This window comes from Chenopodium album, chromosome 10 (assembly GCF_948465745.1).
Source record: "Chenopodium album chromosome 10, dcCheAlbu1.1, whole genome shotgun sequence".
Taxonomy (NCBI): Eukaryota; Viridiplantae; Streptophyta; class Magnoliopsida; order Caryophyllales; family Amaranthaceae; genus Chenopodium; species Chenopodium album.
The window spans coordinates 51499213-51518084 of record NC_137843.1 but is presented as its reverse complement, the minus strand read 5'-3'; the positions used below and the strand labels follow the sequence as shown (position 1 = coordinate 51518084).

Below are 18872 nucleotides of genomic sequence, written 5' to 3'. Positions count from 1 at the left end.
TGAATAGCATGAGGTTTAGTAAGTCTTTCCTATGTGGACAATTTGAATCTTAATGTGTTGTATAAGTTATAAGAGTTATCTCTCCTCTTTATATATATATGTGGACAATTTGAATCTTATATGTGGACAATTTGAATCTTAAAAATGTGTGTGTGTACGCGTGTGTGCGTGTGTGTGTGTGCACGGGCGGGCGAGCGTGCATGCCTTTTTATGGTAGAGACAGCTCAGAAGTAAGCAAGAGAGATCGAAGGATCTTCATTAGTTCTGATGGGGTGAAGCCAGCTGAAGCAACTTAATTTCTGTGCCGTAAAACACTGTTCATCATTTTGCCCCAAGGTACCATATTTCTTTCATTACCTGTCTTATAAATACAGTAATTACCTTCCATTAGCTTTGAGAGAAAAGGGGTGTTTTTCAGTGAATTATTTTTTTGTCTTTTTTGCAAATAATGGTAGATTTACACTGTATACATATGAACCTACACAGACTTTGTTAGTGGCTGGATCCAATTATTTATCTGCTGCACCAATACCAATACCATGCAGGTTTGCTGATACAGAGTGCCAGGATTACTGACTGTGAAGACTGAGAGTTGCAAGTGTGGCAGCAATCCCAAATTTGTATCAACCTCCATTTTATCACAAAATTCACAGAGCTTTGGTTATTGTATTTATTTTTGGTTACAGGGTGGGGAGAACACCTGGTAATGCCTACTAAAGAAGCGTTAACTCAGATGAAGCACGCAAATGTTCCGAAAAGACAGAATAAAGAAAAGTGTTGTTTGAGGAAGATGAAATAAAGTGATATGCTGGTCACACTTTAGAAAACTTTTGTATCATCCACATAGTTTCATGGAAAAAGTGGAAGGCGAAACTGTTTAAGGTCGATGCCCTGTCAATGTAATATACGAAGTATAAAGCATAAGAGAGAATCCCAAAGAACAGTCTTAACGAATATTCGGATTTTGGTAGTCAAACTAAAGTATGAATCTATCCACGCTGTATTCTGTGGACTAGCTTCAAAGAATTTAGTTTGATGCAAATATTGATGCTTTAGTGCTATTGTAAAGCTATTACATTAGAGCATGTTATATAGGCAATATAGCTTATACCCTGTTTTTACAAAATTGTACTCCGTAATTCAGTGTAAGAGCAATTCTCTTTAAAGCAAGATTGCATTACTGTGAACATTAATGATGTGAACATTACTGTGAAAGGTAACATTAAGGATGTTACTTCGTACATAACAGGTGAAATTATACTAAGATTCATTCTCATTACCATCATACGCAATCGACTACTAGAGGTCGGTTAGTAGTTCATGAGGGTATCTTGAAAGTGTGCGGCTTTTAGAGTTGATAAGAGTTACGCGAACCATTGTTATGAAACCCGACCAAGAAAACCACGCGGCTGTCTTAAAGATGGAACGGGAAGACTAGTAGGTATTGCGTTTAAGGCTCACTATTATTAATTGAGATGTCTTGTCATTTATTTATATTTTTCATATTTTTGGTGTACTATGAGAAACTACACCTAACAATTACGAGAGTATTAGTTGTTTTCAATTCGAATTTTATTCTTAAATTATTAGTATGACCTAATTTCAACTTGATCGCAAAAGATACATGTAATACAAAGTATCAATTAAAATATCATGATGCATTTAAATACAACCCCATTGAATGTAAGACAACCAAAACGACCCATAATATACCAATGATCATAACCAAATCTAATTTAAGAAATTCATTTGTTACCTCTACGAAATATTGTACTCCGAGTATGACTTTATTTAGAAGAAGAGTGAGTACTAACTAGGACTGTCTCACAACGATTATGGTAAAATGATGAGACTTGAATATTTATGTCAGTACCTTAACCTTATGCATTGATATTGATATTGATATTGATATTGATATTGATTTCGATAATGATATTTGATAGATATATTTTGGTGGTGATGAAATATCAGATAAATATGTTATAGTGATATAAGCAAAATTTGATTGGTCATGTATGTACCATAGTGTATCTATTTATCTTATTATCTTGTATTTTGACAAGTAGACCAAAATAAAAGTTGCAAGTTCCATAAAACTCACGGCATCTCTTTATCTTGTACCTTGTAGTTGGGACACTTCTTACTTACAATTCCAAAGATGAAAAGATGGCAGTGAAGAAACACAGGTAGAGACTAGTTGGACTTGCATTTATGTAACAACTACTTTTGCCTACGGTGAAAAGTTGATTTTGTTACAAAAAATAAATAGTGTTACATTTTTCTAAAATAAAAATTTATTTATCCTTTAAAACTTTGTGGCAAAAATGATACATCTCAACCACTAAGAACGTTGAAGTAGTTTAATATTAATTTCTCCAATTCAAGATAGTTGTATATGGCTTTTTCTGCAAATGTAAGAAAAAGCTTAAAGTGATTTTCACACTTTTTACATTACATTTACTACCCTACCCTCATTATCCTACTTTCTACTTGTACATTGTCAACATGGCTTCAAAAACTTAGAAATATTCAAATTGGACACCGTTCAAGTGAGTATTTTACATTTAAGAAGAGAGCGAGAGAGATCAACATAAGGTGAGGTAACAAAAGAGTATAAAATTGAAAATATATATATATATATATAGGGTTAGGATTTAGGGAGAACCACCCTTTATGTGAGAACACATTCCCCTTATGTGAGGACAAATCTCATTCATTAGATTTTATTAAATCCAACAGCTGAGAATGTTCAACTAGTAATGGCAATAATGCAATTCTTAAAACAAACACATTAGCCCCCCAAAACCCAAATTACGTACAATTTGTATACTCCTTTTTCTCTCTCTTCAAAGCTTGAAGGTGGTTACAACGGAGACTAAAAATTAAAGATCGACAATTTCGCTCTCCTCTTCTTCAGTACTAATTTAACAAATGAGCAAAAACTTAGTTGCTCATTTGTCAAATGAGCAATACTTAGTTGATCATTTGTCAAATGAGCAAATACTTAGTTTCTAATTTAACAAATGAGCAAAACCTTAGCTGCTCATTTGTCAAATGAGCAAATATTTAGTTGCTCATTTGTCAAATGAGTAAACATTTCTTTAATCAACAAGCATTTCTTTGCTCATTTGTGAAATGAGCAACCATTAATTTGCACATTTGTCAAATAATTAAATAATTAGTTACTCATTTGTAAAATAAGCAAACATTTCTTTGATCATTTAATTTGAGAAATGAGCAATCAATTTTTTGATCATTTAGCTAATGAGCAAATAGTTAGTTGCTCTTTTGTCAAATGAGCAAATAATTAGTTGCTAATATCACAAATGAGCAAAAACTTAGTTGCTCATTTGTCAAATGAGCAAAGATTTCTTTAATAATTAATAAAATCAAAAGCATTTCTTTGCTCATTTGTGAAATGAGCACCCATTAGCTTGCTCATGTGTCAAATAAGCAAAATAATTAGTTACTCATTTGTAAAATAAGCAAACATTTCTTTGATCATTTGGAAAATGAGCAATCAATTTTTTGCTCATTCAGTTGCTCATTTGTCAAATAAACAAACATTTCGAACGGAAATCGAATCGAAAATCGCCAAAATCGCAAAAAAAAAAAAAAAATTGACGAAAACCTTAATTAATGAAGAATTCAATTGACGAAAACCTTAATTAATCAAACTAAAATCAACGAAAATCAAACTAAAATCAACGAAAATCACCTTTACAAAGAATCAATGAAGTTTGAAGAAGAATTGATGAAGAATCAAAGCAAATAGCAGTAAGAAAGGGAGCAGATAAATTGAAGGAGCAGAGAGAAAATGGCGAGTCAAATGAAGGAGGAGAGAGAAAACGCTGGAAAATTGTTTTTGAAATTATATTTGATTGGGATAAATTGTAGCCATTGGATGCAATTGATCCAACGGTTGTAATATGTCCTCACATATAATAGGGTTCTCACATAAGGGATGTAGTCTCATATATATATATATATATATATATATATATATATATATATATATATATATATATATATATATATAGGAGAAGGATCCGATAAGAACCCCTCCTTATATAAGAACCCTTTTTTATGTAAGAACACCTTATGTTCTAAACTTTTTTTCAGCTTATGTTCTAAAGTTTTTCCTATATTCTAAATTTTTTCTACTTATGTTCCAAATTATTTCCTACTCCGTATGCTTTAAATTTTTTTTAAGCTTATGTTCTAAATTTGTTTTTATGTTCTAAATTATTTTTTCAGCATATGTTATAAATTTTTACCTGGGTTATAAATTTTTTTTTCAACTTATGTTCTAAATTATTTTTCTTATGTTCTAAATTTTTGTTTGCTTATGTTCTAAATTTTTGCTATCTTCTAAATTTTTTTTTTCTTATGTTCTAAAATTTTTTGGCTTATGTTCTAAAATTTTTCCAATGTTCTAAATTTTTTTTCCATGTTCTAAATTTTTTTTTATCTTTAAAACATGAAATACTCAAAATTACAGAAATGTCATTACTAAAGGATCATTTTAGATGGTTAGATCAAAACTAATAAAGGGATGAGATAAGATTGGGTTCTTAATAGAAGAGGGTTCTTACATGAGTTATATATATATATATATATATATATATATATATATATATATATATATATATATATATATATATATATATATATATATATATATATATATATGGAAATTTTGAGTTTTGCTACCACTAAAATACCTTGTTTTGACTTTTGCTACCTATTAAAATTTTTATTTTATTTTTCTACCTTCAAAAGTTACAAAATATAGGTTTTGATACCCTTTAACAGAATCCGTTAGAGTTCTGTTAAATGGGGTCATTTAATTTATTAAAATAAAAAGAAAAAAACTTTATAAAAAATAAAAAACATCCCAGCCAATGCTCCCCCTCCCCGTCAGCCACCCCACCCCGTGCCGGCTGCCGGCGCCCCCATTCCCCCCTTTCCCCGACCCACGCTGCCCACCTCCCTCCCCTTTCCCACTCTCGGTTGCCCCACATCGCTGCAATTGAAAAATTTCCCCCTTTTCGAAACCCTAATCACTCCAATTGTGATTCAATTTCAATCAAAATCTTCCAAATTCCAATGATTTGACTACGTTCACAATTCCGATCACCAAAAATTAATGGATTCCTCTGATTTCATATTTCTGGAGGATTTTGGGCAAAAACTCGATTACTTCGGGAAGTTCTGGTGAACTACCTCAGCTCCATAAATTCTTCATCATAATCATTAAACCAGAAACTTTGCTTTATCAGTGCAAAATTCATCATTCCACTCAATCTCTCTCCTCATATACGTAGGAAAAAAAAAAGAAATAATTCTTAGTGTGACTATGTTGTCTTCTTCTTCCCTTTCTCTCCCCTCAAAATCCTTGAGAAGAGTTTTTTTTTGCTTTTTCCTTGTTTTTTTTTTTTTGGCTGCTTTGGTGGTGGAAGTAAAGGCTAATGCAGCTTTACAACATCATTATTCTAATTTCTCTCTTAAACCCATTTATTCTTTGAGATGGGGCTGCTCAGCTGCTGTTAAGGGATGGGGGTTGACGGAGAATGGGAGGGGCTGCCAGGAAAAGGTGTGGTTTCAGATGGGGCGGTTGTTGTGAATGGGTGAGTGTATGACTGAGCTTGAGCTTCGTGGAGGAAGAACAAGAAAATGGCAGAAAGTTATTAAGTGGGCCCTACAAACGGAAAATGGAACGGAAAACGTGAAATGGTAGCAAAACTTATATTTTTTAGTTTTTGGTGGTAGTGAAATAAAATAAAAATTTAGATGGATAGCAAAAACTAAAGTGGTGCAATTTAGTGGTAGCAAAAGTCAAAATTTCATATATATATATATATATATATATATATATATATATATATATATATATCCAAGATAGGAGAAAATAGAGTAAAAGTAGAGAAAACTTTAAAAGCATGGATAAAATCTAAATAGTAAAATTTTAGAAAAGGTTGATAAGCATGATAGGTAATTTTGATTAAAGGGATTATTGTATAAATGTTACAGAATAAAAAATAATAGGGTTTTTCTACATTATAACCCTCTATTTTTCCGTTTTCTACGATGTGCCCTCCCTTTTTGAGAAATCTACACTGTAACCTTAAAATACAGTTAGTTTCTATACGGTAACCTTGTCGTTATCTTGCCGTTAACAAATTTCGTTAGTGGGGTCTACTCACCATTTTATAATATTTTTTATCAATTTGCGAATTGAAAATGGTTCTGTTAAAGGTTTTGGGGGTATTTTGGTCTTAAAGGACCAAATTGAGCTCAGATTTAGCAAAATAATAACACAAATGCCTCGTTTTGCATATTAAAAAAAGTCTCGATTTGCGCGTTTACGTATTTAATATGCAAAATAAGACATTTGCGTCATTTTTTTGTGAAATCTGAGCTCAATTTGGATCCTTTAGGGCCAAAATACCCCCAAAACCTTTAACGGAACCATTTCTAACACACAAATCGATAAAAAAATATAACTAACGAAATTTGTTAACGGCAAGGTTACCGTATAGAAGCTAAATGTATTTTAAGGTTACAGTGTAGATTTCTCAAAAAGAGGGGGCACAACGTAGAAAACGGAAAATTAGAGGGTTATAATGTAGAAAAACCCAAAGTAATAATGGTAAATTTTCAAAAAAAAACACAAAATTTAGGCTCATTCGGCATCACTATAATTTTAAGTTTTATGGTTTTCTATTTTATAAAGTCACATGTATATCATATTAAGAATAAAAAATTAGTGTGACTTGCTGAAATCATGATTATTAAGAAAACTTGATAATAACTAGAAAAGTAAAAACTACTTTTTCTTGTTTCGTATATTTGATTTGATGATGAACAAGCCCTATACATTACAAAGTTAACTTAAAAAAAATAGAAAAAAAAAAAAACTACCCTTGGATAATTATGTGGATAACTTAGGATAGATTAGATTTACTATGTATGAAAAGAGGTCAAAAAAAATACACAACTATTGCATGATCAACTAGTTAGCTCTATAAGGGCTTCTTTGGTTCACCTTATTTTTGTTTATCTGAATGTAAAATTTGACCAAACTTTGACCTTAAATATACGATAATGTATACGGAAAAAATATATCTAGTGGGGTCTTGTTAGATTCGTAATATTGTGTATTTTATTAATATGTGATTTTCATAATTTTTTCACTACGAAATTAAAGGTATTTAGCGATAAAAAACTGCACATAAAACGATGATATGATCTGAACTTATTTTTCTGATGTAATCTGAACTTATTTGGTTTGAAATAAGTAAAAATAAGGTGAAGTAAACAATGCCTAAGAAAGAAAGTGAAAAAGACTCTAATTCAGGCCTTGTTTAGTTCAAATCAGACCAGACCAGATCAGATCAGATAAGTTCAGATAAATAAAAATAAGGCGAACCAAACAAGCCATCAGTCTCTTAAACATTAAAGATTGTACTATGAGGTTAATAATATCACCATCAATACCTCTTAAGTCTTAACCATAATTAGCATATACTACATGACATCTTTTAGATGGAAAACAACTTCTCTAAGCCAATGTACTTATAATGTAGACGTTTGTTATACAAATGATGAAAGAGCTATTTGGTGGCAAGGACATTTCAGCACATGCCACATGATTGATTGATCTATTCGTTAAGATTAAGGGACATGATATAGTGATATGATGTCACATAAAATTGATGAAATTTATTTTCGCTTACCTAAATTTTACCCTATCTCTATTAAATTTTCTTATACTTATTATGTTATAAATGACTATAACAGATTATAACTTTTTCGCAAATATATTACTTTCGATCCCACTAATTTTCTCACTCGTCAACTCCGCCAACAATATTGAATGACCGAAGGAGTAATAACAACCACTTAAGCGGTCCACATAAGAAAAACAAACACATAAAAGAAGAAAATTTTGCCATTTTTACAATACAACAATCATAATAGACAAAATTGGGAAAAGGGTAAAGCTAGCTAGCAACAACAAACATGAGTCCTTGCTTTCTGTACCTTCCAATTTCCACTAAAAAATAACATCAAAGTTAAAAAATCAAAATCAAAATAAAGCTGCATGCTACTGAAAATTACAAAAATTCACTGAAAACAAAGGAAAAATAATAAAAATGCACACGCTTTGCCATAGATTTGGTCACACGTGGCAGAAGTGCTTAATGAGTGTAATAATCAATAGTTAAAGCCAATAAGAATACGCTAACAAACGCGGCTTACAACTGCCGTGACTGACTGACTGAATCTGAACCTCTTTTTCTATTTTGACTGCCCTTCTTATCGGTTAGACTTTGAAGTTTCAACTAATCAATCTCACTCTTTTTCTTCTTTAATTTGGCTTTGGTTTCTTATCCTTACATCTTGCTTTTGAAACAAATTTTAAAAAAAATTTAGGGTATTATTTTATGAGATATAAAAAATTTCAAAATTATAAAAAATTTTCTTTATCCTTCTATCTTGTTACATAAATCAATTTAATATACTACCTTCATTAATTATTAATTACAAATTTAGGGTATTATTTATGAGATATAAAAAATTTCAAAATTGTAACTTATATTAACAAAGATAGTATACATAAATTAAAATTATGTGTTACTTTTTTTAACTCTCAAATCGTGGTAGGAAGTATATATTCTTTTAATTAATGATTATAAATTTTAATTAGATTCGTTTAAAATTGTAGTGAGCAAAATATTAATTTTGATTAAAGTCAAATCAAGTAGAGGTAATTTAAATTTTATTATATATTATTGTAATGATCAAGTTGTTATAAAGTTTTTGGATTTTATCAAGTCTTTACTTGATTAAAGTATATTAGTGGTGAGATATAGAGTACTTTTTAGTTTAATGCACTTGAAAATTGATAAGATATGTAATTCCAAGAAAGTATTTTTCGGAATATAATTCTAGTTCAATGAGTTGTTTGTCCTTTTCAATCTTTAATAAAACTTTAAATATAGATATCTTTAACTACATGATTTTTTAAAATAATTGAAAGTTGATATTTTAGATATGTATATTACAGAGTAACTCAAATTTATCAAAATCTCACACAATTGTTTTTCTCTTAGGTCAAAATTTGACTATGTAATCAAGATATTTTATTTGCATGTAAAGATTAAATTAAAATGAATGGAGTAGTAGTTGTAAAAAAAAAAAAATAAATAAAAAAATAAAAAAAAAATAAAAAATGAATGGAGTAGTAATTTATGAGTTGACTACCGATATCACATTGGCAATACTTAAAACGTACAGGGCACAATTATGTAAATGACTATTAAATCAAAAAAGTTTGATTAAGCAAATAGTACTAAAAAGGGTTTGAAAATATTTACTTTCTTGACAGCAATATAAAATTTCATTTTAACTATTAACATAATCCAAGTCGATTAAACAAAAAGTGAGGGTTGGAGAAGTAGGTGCTCCAATATCCACCTCATATCCCAATATTGAATAAAAGGTCTCAACCAAAATCAAATTGATAAGATTTTAGTCCAACAATAATTAGTGATGATATTTTTTAGTTCTTTAAATATTTAGATCTACTATCAATCTTTTTCATATTAATCCTCAAATCATCATAATGCTAATAAAATAATCACTCCAATTTTCTCAACAATCAACATCAACCAAAGAAAATAAAAAATCAACATCAATCCAAGAAAAATAAAAATCAACAACAATATACTTACAAAAAAAAAAAACTACAATATTTATATATCTCCTCTATTAGTTATTATGTGCAACAAAGGGGTATTATTTATGAGACATAAAATATTCAATTAGATCTTATTAAACGTGAATATAAAGACAAAAAAGGTGAAATCAAAGTTAATCAAGCTCAATAAATTTAAAATTAAAACTCCGTAAATTTAAGTGAAAAAAACACTCTTTAATACGTTTGCTATTCAAATCGAGTCTCGTCTACGTTGCTGCAAATTATACATCGCTGCAAATTTATAAACACCAGATAAAAGAATGCGGTTGTTCTTCTCCTCGTTTGTTGTATAGGCAAAGCTCTTTATCTCCTCTTCTTTCTTCTTTCCTTATATCATCCGACCCACCCACACAAATATATCTTTTCCCTTCGAATTCACGTTTTGCTGCCTTTTATTTTCTCTCTCTTTCCTCTCTTTGCATTCAATTCAATTCATTGCATTGTATTTATACACATCATCATCTTCATAATTATAATTGTTAATTATTTATACTTTATAGTAGTATTATAATTCTCGATATTTCCTCCATTTTTTCATCATCTTCTTCCCCCTTTATTTTCTCTCTCTTCTGCAATTTCTAGAGAGAGAAAGGGGCGCAAAAAATGGGAGCTTGTGTATCAACCCCAAAAGGGTGTGTTGGGAAACAATCAAAGAGATCAAAGAAGAAAACCCATCATAGTACTAGTACTGCTACTACTAGTAACAATCGCAAAAAGAGAAAATCTGGAACTAAGAAACGCGTTTCTTCTCGTTTATCTGATCGTTCTTTGGATGCCTGTAACAATACTTCTTTCACAGATCGATCTTTTACTAATCCCACCTACCAAGGTTTATTTTCTACTTTTAATTTTTCTGGGTTTATGTCTAATTTCATTTTTGTAGTTGATTTTTTTAGTGTGATTTGGTTTGTGGGTTTTGTAATTTTGATTTTTGAGCTGAAAATATTACTTGCATTGGATGGTAAAAGTCGATGTTAGCTAACTTAGTTTGTAAAGTCTGGGGAGGTCGTGCCAGATTGAATCCCGTCTACACCACTGCCCTTGGCGGTCTCTATGTACCGACAACTAGAATTGGATAAAGCTGTGGTCTTTTGTTGTTTTTTAATTGATGATGTGAGGAAATGTGCATTAATTTTTCTGGGTGGCAGCTGATGCTTGTTCACTTTTTGGCTGAGAGTTACTTTACTTTTGTGGGTAAGATTATGTAAACATACAAAAGTTAGATGGGAGTTTGATTAATGTGATTAGTATTATGATTAAATTAATTTAATTATCCAATTGTGGTAGTACTTGATTTAGCTGATTCTTATGCTTTTCTCCATGTACAAGCTATTGCCAAAAGTGGGTTTTTGATTCTGACATCAAACCTAGATTGATAATTAGGAATGGTTGTTTATAACAACAGGTAATTGCTACTATTAGGTTCTAATTATGTGGGATTTTAATGCTGGGAGTTTAAGGATTCAAGATCATCTAATTAAAGAAAAAAGAGGATAAACGAGCCTTAGTAATGCTGATATGCTGGCATTTGAGTGCCTGATAGTCATGCTTACGGTGTTTAGCATAGTGGAATTTGCTTATTAGTGCAAGCAAATCGTCTCAGACTGCATTAACTTCTGATTAATTGCTGCTGATGTTGTGAGATTTCAGTGTTATTTGGATTGTTGGACTTGTTACTCATTGTTAAACAGATTGGACCAAATTCCTGTTGTTGACCTAGCATAGAATGTTCATTGGCAAACTCGCTTGTGCTTTTATGTTGAGTTTGTGGAAGACAATGTTTTCCAGCACCAAGTGCTAATTACAGACCTGTTTTTAAGAATAGAATTATGCTAAATACAATCTTGGGGCTCTCTGATGCAGTTGAGCTGAAAGCTGGGTAGTGGGCATACTTGTTTTACCATGATGAATGATAAACAACAGTCAAGTAGTTATCTAGTTGAACCATCTGTTACATTTGCTCCGTCTTTTATAAGAAGTACGGAGTAATCAAGATTGTGTGGTATCAATAATGGCAATCCCTTTATTTTCCAAATGTGTAAATGAATTAGACATTATGAACTAAATTTTTTAAAAAATCCAGTGACTGTTTCTTCCTTGTTATCATTGTGGGCATTGTTCACTGATGACTTATCTAACAAACAAAGCCCCAAAGCTCCGGTATTGCATTATATCAGATTGAGAGATACTGAGATATAACATTAATTCTTGTGGATTATTGTGTTGCTCTTCTCTCACATTAACTGTGTTTATCGTTTATTATGGTCTTGACAGGCAGTAGCGTTGAGGAGGCATGGTATGATTCAAACATGATTTTTGAGTCTGATGGCGAAGAAGATTTTCAGAGTATCCCAGAAGGTATGTCTCCCCCCTTTGTTATACTTATATGAACACAATGGTATAGGCTTTCCGTACCCATCTTAGTAGAAAAGAATCAATGCAGATATATCATCTCAAAATGCTTTGTCAGTGGGTAGAAATTCGCATGAAGTACACTCTGCTCGGAATTCTATGAGTGATCTTGGTAGAAACTCAATAGAAACAAAGCATCCAGTATACCTCGATGAAATATCCTCTTCTGTGGATGAAAGCAGCAGCAAGGAGGACAAAATGTTAGATAATTGCGGCATCCTTCATAATAATTGTTTGCCTTGCCTGAATACTACGACCATACCTTCTATTGAGAAGAGAAATTCTCTCAGCTCTAGTCCGCAAAGTGCGAAAAAGAAGGCAGCGTTAAAGCTTTCCTTCAAATGGAGGGATGGACCCCCCAATTCAAGATGTATGCACAATTACTTTGTGTCTATTAAGTAATGAAAGTTGTAGATATCTTTATGACGATTTACTAATCTCAAAAGTATTTAAATTCTGTGCAGTTTCATCAAAGATGCTCCTGCAAAAACCACTAGCAGGGTCTCAAGTACCTTTTAGTCGAATAGAAAAGAGAGTAATGGATAGTTGGTCACATATTGAGCCAAATTCCTTTAGAGTTCGTGGCCAGAATTATTTTAGGTAAGAGCAAAATGCTGCTTATATTAATCTTTGAAGGATAATGCCAATATCTTCTGGGATGCAGAAGTCATGAATATAGTGAAAACTTAAATTCTTGATCCATAATTTCAGATTTTTGCTGATTGTTTGACTTTGGAAAACTTACTTTCATATGACAGGGATAAAAAGAAGGAATTTGCTCCACCTTATGCTGCATACTATCCTATCGGTGTTGATTTATTCTTGTCCCCACGTAAAATTGAGCATGTGGCTCGATTTGTGGAACTTCCTGCAGTAAATTCTTCAGCGGGGGGTTTTCCACCCCTTCTCATTGTAAATGCTCAGGTAGTCTAACTCATCTTATACCAAAGCCAAATTTTAAGAGATGTGTTCCCTTAATTAAATTAACAGTTCTGATCCTGGTTTCTCAGCTTGAGATATCTTAATATTTCTGTACTTTTATTCTTTTTAAAATTTCCAATCCGAAAGACTAATGGCCAACTCGTTTTGGAGCCTCTTTTTATTTATTTATTTATTTATTATTCTTTATGAGCACCTCCTGTGACTCAATATAGACCCTATGATTAATGTTTTTTTTAGTAAAATAGTACGGAGTGCTAAGAAGGGGAACAACATTCCTACTTTTCTGAAGTCTCTGCATATGCATGAGGTTTTCAATTTTTATGTTTGACCTGTTAAGGTTGATTTGTCTGCTGAAATCTATAAGAATTGTGATTCAGGCATCTTGCATTGAACTTTTCCGTTTGGTCATTGGAAACCCTTATTCTTTTTTATTATTTTTACTCTTTGAGGTGCCACATTTTAATTACTACCTCCGTTTCATGTTATTTGCAACGATTTGACATAAAGTAGACAGGAACAATGTCTAATCGTTGCAAATAATATGAAACGGAGGTAGTATTTGTCCATTCAAGCATATGTCAATACACAGTGCATGCTATTTTGTTTACATTAACTAGTTTATTTTGTCTGACCTTAATATGGTACTGTGATTGACATAATAACAAGCTTTTTGATGGCAAAGGTCTTCTTTCACTATGGCCAATTTATTTAGATTTTGCTTTTGATAGTCTCAGCTTTTCTTTCTTGATGTGCAGGTGCCATTATATCCTCCTGCATTTTTCCAGAATGAAGTTGATGGGGAAGGAATTAATATAGTGATGTATTTCAAGATAAATGAAAGTTTTTTAAAGGAAATTCCATCCAACTTTCAAGAAAGTATCAGGGTAAGATGTGATGGTCATGTAGTTACTTCTAATTCCCTAATTTCAGAATTTTTTCATTCTCTGTATTCTAAATTTGTTTCGTATGCTTCTTGTGTATGCAGAGATTGATGGATGATGAAGTTGAAAAGGTAAAAGGTTTTCCTATGGACACGATTGCACCTTACCGGGAGCGGTTGAAAATTTTGGGTCGTCTAGGCAATGTGGACGACCTTCATTTAAGTGCAGCCGAGAAGAAGCTTATTAATGCATATAACGAAAAGCCTGTCCTTTCTCGTCCTCAACATGAGTTCTTTACGGTCAGTAGAAATTTAGCTATTCATCTTCCCCAATATATTTCATGATATTTGTTCTGTTACACCTTGAAGTTTTGATAATTTTAGAGGTTAAGAACTTAGGAATGGAGTGTTATGTTTCTTTGAAGCGCTTGTGCTTTTGAAAATGAATTTCATTCTTTAAGAAATCAACTATGAGTATTCAGAAAATTTAACAATACATATATTGTACTTTTCTTAGCAGGAAAAAAATGGTTATTGTCTTCACCTAAACTAAGTGCAATATGTTTCTTAAAGGTTGTCTGATTTATATAATCAATAAGCCCTGTTAAACCATTACCTCCATGTTCTAAAATTCTTATTATCTGTTGCAAATTTTCTGCAGGGAGAAAATTACTTCGAAATCGATTTAGATATGCACAGATTTAGTTATATCTCAAGGAAAGGGTTTGAGGCATTCCTGGACAGATTAAAGATGTGTATTCTGGATTTTGGGCTCACCATACAGGCAAGTTGATACTGCCCTTTTTGAGATTATTTATGTTTTATTTTATTCGGCTGTATCCCTTTCTATCATAAACTAAGCTCATGCGACATGCCGACATCGTTTACTGATAAAACTGTTTTACATTATTAAACAGGGGAACAAAGCTGAAGACTTGCCTGAGCAAATTTTATGTTGTGTACGATTAAACGGACTTGACTACATGAATTACCAGCAATTAGGGATGAATCAAGACAACCCCTTATTGAATTGAATTTAAGCTGGTATACTGCAAGATCAAAATATGTCAAATAAAAAAGAAAAGAGAGTTTAGTTTTGCCCCATATTATATATTTCCATAGTCTGTATGTATGTGTATAGTTCTAAAAGGAATTTTTACAGTTCCTATGATTATGGATGGAGCTGAAATTTTTACTCTGATGCACATGTACTGTGCATAGATAACAGGGTCATTCACATGCATATGATATAAAATACTATAGGATATATTAGACATAGTGGATTATTGCCCTACCTGTAATTATAATTCTGTCTAGGCATAATGATGAATGCATGGCCCCTTGATTTGAAGAAATTGAGCATCTATATAAATGGCACTTTATTACTTTTAAATGTTCATGAATTTCTTGGAAACAGTGGGACACTCACCAACTCATCACCATAGTTTTTGGCTCATGATTTAAATGATGGGTGTATGGCCCATACTCGTGAAATTGTACTCCATTTTATTATTTTGGATCATGCCAAGATAAAGACGTTAAGTTTCTGCTAAAATCATGATTGTATTTTCCAAAGAGAATGAATGTGTGATGCTAACTTGCTCTAAAAATGAAAATGCATTAAAAAAAAAAAAAAAAAAATGTATTCTAGTCTACTTCTAGCTTTCTATCATGCTAAGAACCAAAAACTCTAATTCAAATCTTACAAGGAGGAAGAGGTTTTCCACATAAATCTCGGTTTCCAGAGTAAGAGCTCGATGGAAACCCGCTAAGTGGATTACCGATAGGAATTTGTCCCTTCAATAGATTATCTGATAAATCAAGTTCTCTTAGTTTTCTCAACTTCAAATACCCATTTGGTATATTGCCATTAAAATGGTTTCTTTGTAACTTCAATATCTCCAATAAACTTGCATCACCTAATGATTCTGGCAATGTTGAGGTTAATTGGTTACTGCTGAAATCCAAGGTCTTCAGTGATCCTATCTTCCCTATGGAAGTTGGCAGTCCATTTTTAAGAAAATTGTTGGATAAATTTAGGAGCTGAATTCCAGTTTGAGATCCTATACCAATACTCTCATGCCCGTTTGAGAAACTGTTGCTAGAAAGATCGACATATGTCAGAGACCCGCCTGAAAACCTGGTCTCCAATTGGAAAACCTTCTCCACTGATCCAGTGAGATTGTTTGAGTGAAGATCGAGTATACCCAAATCTTGCAGATTCGTGATTGTGTCTGGAATATCTGAAATGAGGGAGTTTCTAGATAGGTTAAGCGAATAGAGCTCAGTTAGTTTCCCAATCCAAGCTGGTATGCTTCCTGTTAGACTATTGTCTGACAAGTCCAATTCCTGCAATGCACTTGGTGTTGCTCGTAGGACTTCTGGAAACTCACCTTGGATCCCGCACCCTGCTAACAAAATCCGGGAAAGAGAGGGCAACTCAGCAAGCCACTTTGGGATAGATCGAAGGGTTAGATGGTTGAATGAAAGATCAAGGATTTGTAGGTTCTTAAGGGTTGATATTTCTTGAGGAAGAGGACCTTGTATACAGTTATGTGATAGGTTTAAGAGAATAAGATTTGATAGCTTGCCTATGGATTTTGGTATAGTTTCAGATAAACGATTACCATCAAGATATAACTCTGACAGTTTTAATAAATCGCCAAAACTAGAAGGTAATGCACCCTCAAGTTTGTTATTTGCAAGTGATAATCTACGAAGGGATGACAAATATCCAAACGTAGAGGGTATGTTTCCTGTTAGCTGATTGTTTTGCAGCCTCAAGAAACCAAGGGAGGGCATATCACCAGGATTTACAGGAAATGGAATTTGTCCCTGGAGATAGTTGGTGTCAAAATAAGCTGTTGAAATGGTAGTTAAGTTAGTTACAGAAGCAGGAATTTCTCCTGCCAGACAATTATTTGAGAAATCGAGTGCTTTCAAGGAGCTCAAGGCCCCAATCTTCTCAGGGATTGGACCTTTTAGAGCATTGTCATGGAGGTCAAGTGTCACCAGATTCACCAAGTTTGAAATAGTATCCGGCATGAACCCTGAAAGTCTGTTGGAATACAAGAGTAATATTTGCAGGTTCTTTAGAGAACCAATACTAGAGGGTATTGATCCAAGAAACCTGTTCTCTTGAAGCTGAATTTCTTCGAGTTTTAACAGCTTACCAATACTTTCTGGTATAGGACCACTCAGATTATTGCCAAAGAGATTCAACTTTCTAAGGTTCACCAAGTGAATGCCAATAGATTTAGGGATGTTTCCTGAAAGGCCTACAAGCCCTCCTAGATCAAGGACTTCAAGAGAGGAAAGGCGCATTATTGAGGGAGACAGAACGCCTTCCATCTTCGTTTGACCAATGAAATCTTCGGTTGAGATGAGCCCGGGCAGATTGATTTCTGTCACTCTGTAAGTCGTGTTCTCACATACAATCCCCTCCCAATCGCAGCACTTTCGGCCTACCCATTTTAGCAGCCTGCCAGAAGTGTCAAGCCGAATAGCCGCCTTAAATTTATGCAAAGCTGTTAGGTCATTAGAGTTGCATGGTTGGGAGCTAATACTTTTGGCAAATTCAAGGTAAAATAAACAGAATGTTACGAGGATGAACATTAACTGATATGCCATGTTTTTGTTTTGGCTAAAAAGGATGAATGAGACTTGAGATTAGCACCTGTATTTATAGGTTAATAGAATTAGAATCCTACCATTAAGAAAACATTATTATATAAAATTAAAAAAAAAAAAATCTTTTTCTTTAATCTTTATACTAAAAGTGGCTCTTTTAATATATTATTAAAGTTTTATTATCATGTCATTTGAAAAACTCACCGACACACTTGAGATTATTTTAGTGATCCTAAGGATTGGATCATGTCATTTGTTGATAAAGTCTGTCCATTTTACTTTCATGTCATTTGTTACTCATAATATTATTTGATTCTAACCAAATACTCCATCCGTCTCTAAATTAAAAGCTTGTTTCTCTTTATTATGTGAGTAATGAATATCAGAAACAGACTTCTAATAATGAAACAGAGGGAGTAATAAAATATTAATAATATTATTATTTGGTTAAAAACAAATAATATTAAATATTTGTTATATTATTAGGATTCAACAAAAAAAAAAAAAAAAAAAAAAAAAAGAATCCAAAGATTTGTTCAGATTTGTATTTTTTCATCTCACATTAACTATTGCTTTTACTTTTCAACAACAAACTTTGACGGATAATCTTTTTTTCTACGTGTTAAAACTATAAATGCAACCGTTAATATGAAATGGAGGGGGGCAATATGAAATCTTTTGCATTTTGTTATCGATAAAGAAACAAGGGGATTAATTATAATACTGTATTTCTTTTTTTGAAATTGTTACCCATCTATTGTAGATGGGTAATTATACTATATTCTCTAATTATTTAAGTGAACACTATTCAATAACCTGAGAATTCATTGGTTTTCTAGTCTTTCTCTTTTGTAGTGCTCGATAAAGTCCAAAGCGTATATTTTAAGTAGCATTTCTAATGTCAAGTCTTTGGAATTAATCTCTTTATGGAACATGCTTTGCATATAATTTCAAGCCACATATAGCTGGCACATGTTATTAAAAAGCTTCAACAAACACTAAAAGGCTTATTAGTGTTAATACTAAAATAAACTATATATTTTTTTAAAAAATAAAATAATAAACTATATATTATGTGGACAAATTATACAAATGATTAATGCACTTGCGTAGATATTAAATCTGACGACCAAGGTTGATACTTTTTTGCATTATTAATTAACGTGAAAAGTATTACTCAAGTTGTTAAGTTGATATTTTTTGGATAGTATATACGTAGTAAATTAGCAGGGGTCAACCCTA

General features: G+C 32.1%; 2 protein-coding genes across 3 annotated transcripts; one reads left to right on the top strand and one right to left on the bottom strand.

Annotated features, from left to right (window-relative positions):
- The first annotated feature begins 10003 nt into the window (after nt 1–10003).
- Nucleotides 10004–15387, top strand: LOC145562514 (uncharacterized). Of its 2 annotated transcripts, none has more exons than XM_081622813.1 (9): nt 10004–10595; nt 12041–12124; nt 12237–12548; nt 12643–12778; nt 12937–13102; nt 13876–14004; nt 14106–14300; nt 14662–14784; nt 14918–15387. In XM_081622813.1, the coding sequence occupies exons 1-9, from the start codon at nt 10370–10372 to the stop codon at nt 15032–15034; spliced, it is 1488 nt and encodes a 495-aa protein (XP_081478939.1). In that variant the 5' UTR covers nt 10004–10369; the 3' UTR covers nt 15035–15387. The 2 variants fall into 2 exon arrangements, with proteins under 2 accessions (XP_081478939.1, XP_081478938.1); XM_081622812.1 differs by having other exon boundaries at nt 12210–12548.
- A 308-nt stretch (nt 15388–15695) lies between these two features.
- On the bottom strand, nt 15696–17630 carry LOC145565359 (uncharacterized). Its single transcript, XM_081625394.1, has one exon. The coding sequence runs from the start codon at nt 17628–17630 to the stop codon at nt 15696–15698; it is 1935 nt and encodes a 644-aa protein (XP_081481520.1).
- Between the last annotated feature and the right edge of the window lie 1242 nt (nt 17631–18872).

Coding starts and splice junctions, on each gene's coding strand:
- LOC145562514 (XM_081622812.1), top strand. CDS start 10,370: ATGGGAGCTTGTGTATCAACCCCAAAAGGGTGTGTTGGGAAACAATCA. Junction 10,596..12,040: donor TACTAATCCCACCTACCAAG/GTTTATTTTCTA, acceptor TGGTCTTGACAG/GCAGTAGCGTTGAGGAGGCA. Junction 12,125..12,209: donor TTTTCAGAGTATCCCAGAAG/GTATGTCTCCCC, acceptor GAATCAATGCAG/ATATATCATCTCAAAATGCT.
- LOC145565359 (XM_081625394.1), bottom strand. CDS start 17,630: ATGGCATATCAGTTAATGTTCATCCTCGTAACATTCTGTTTATTTTAC.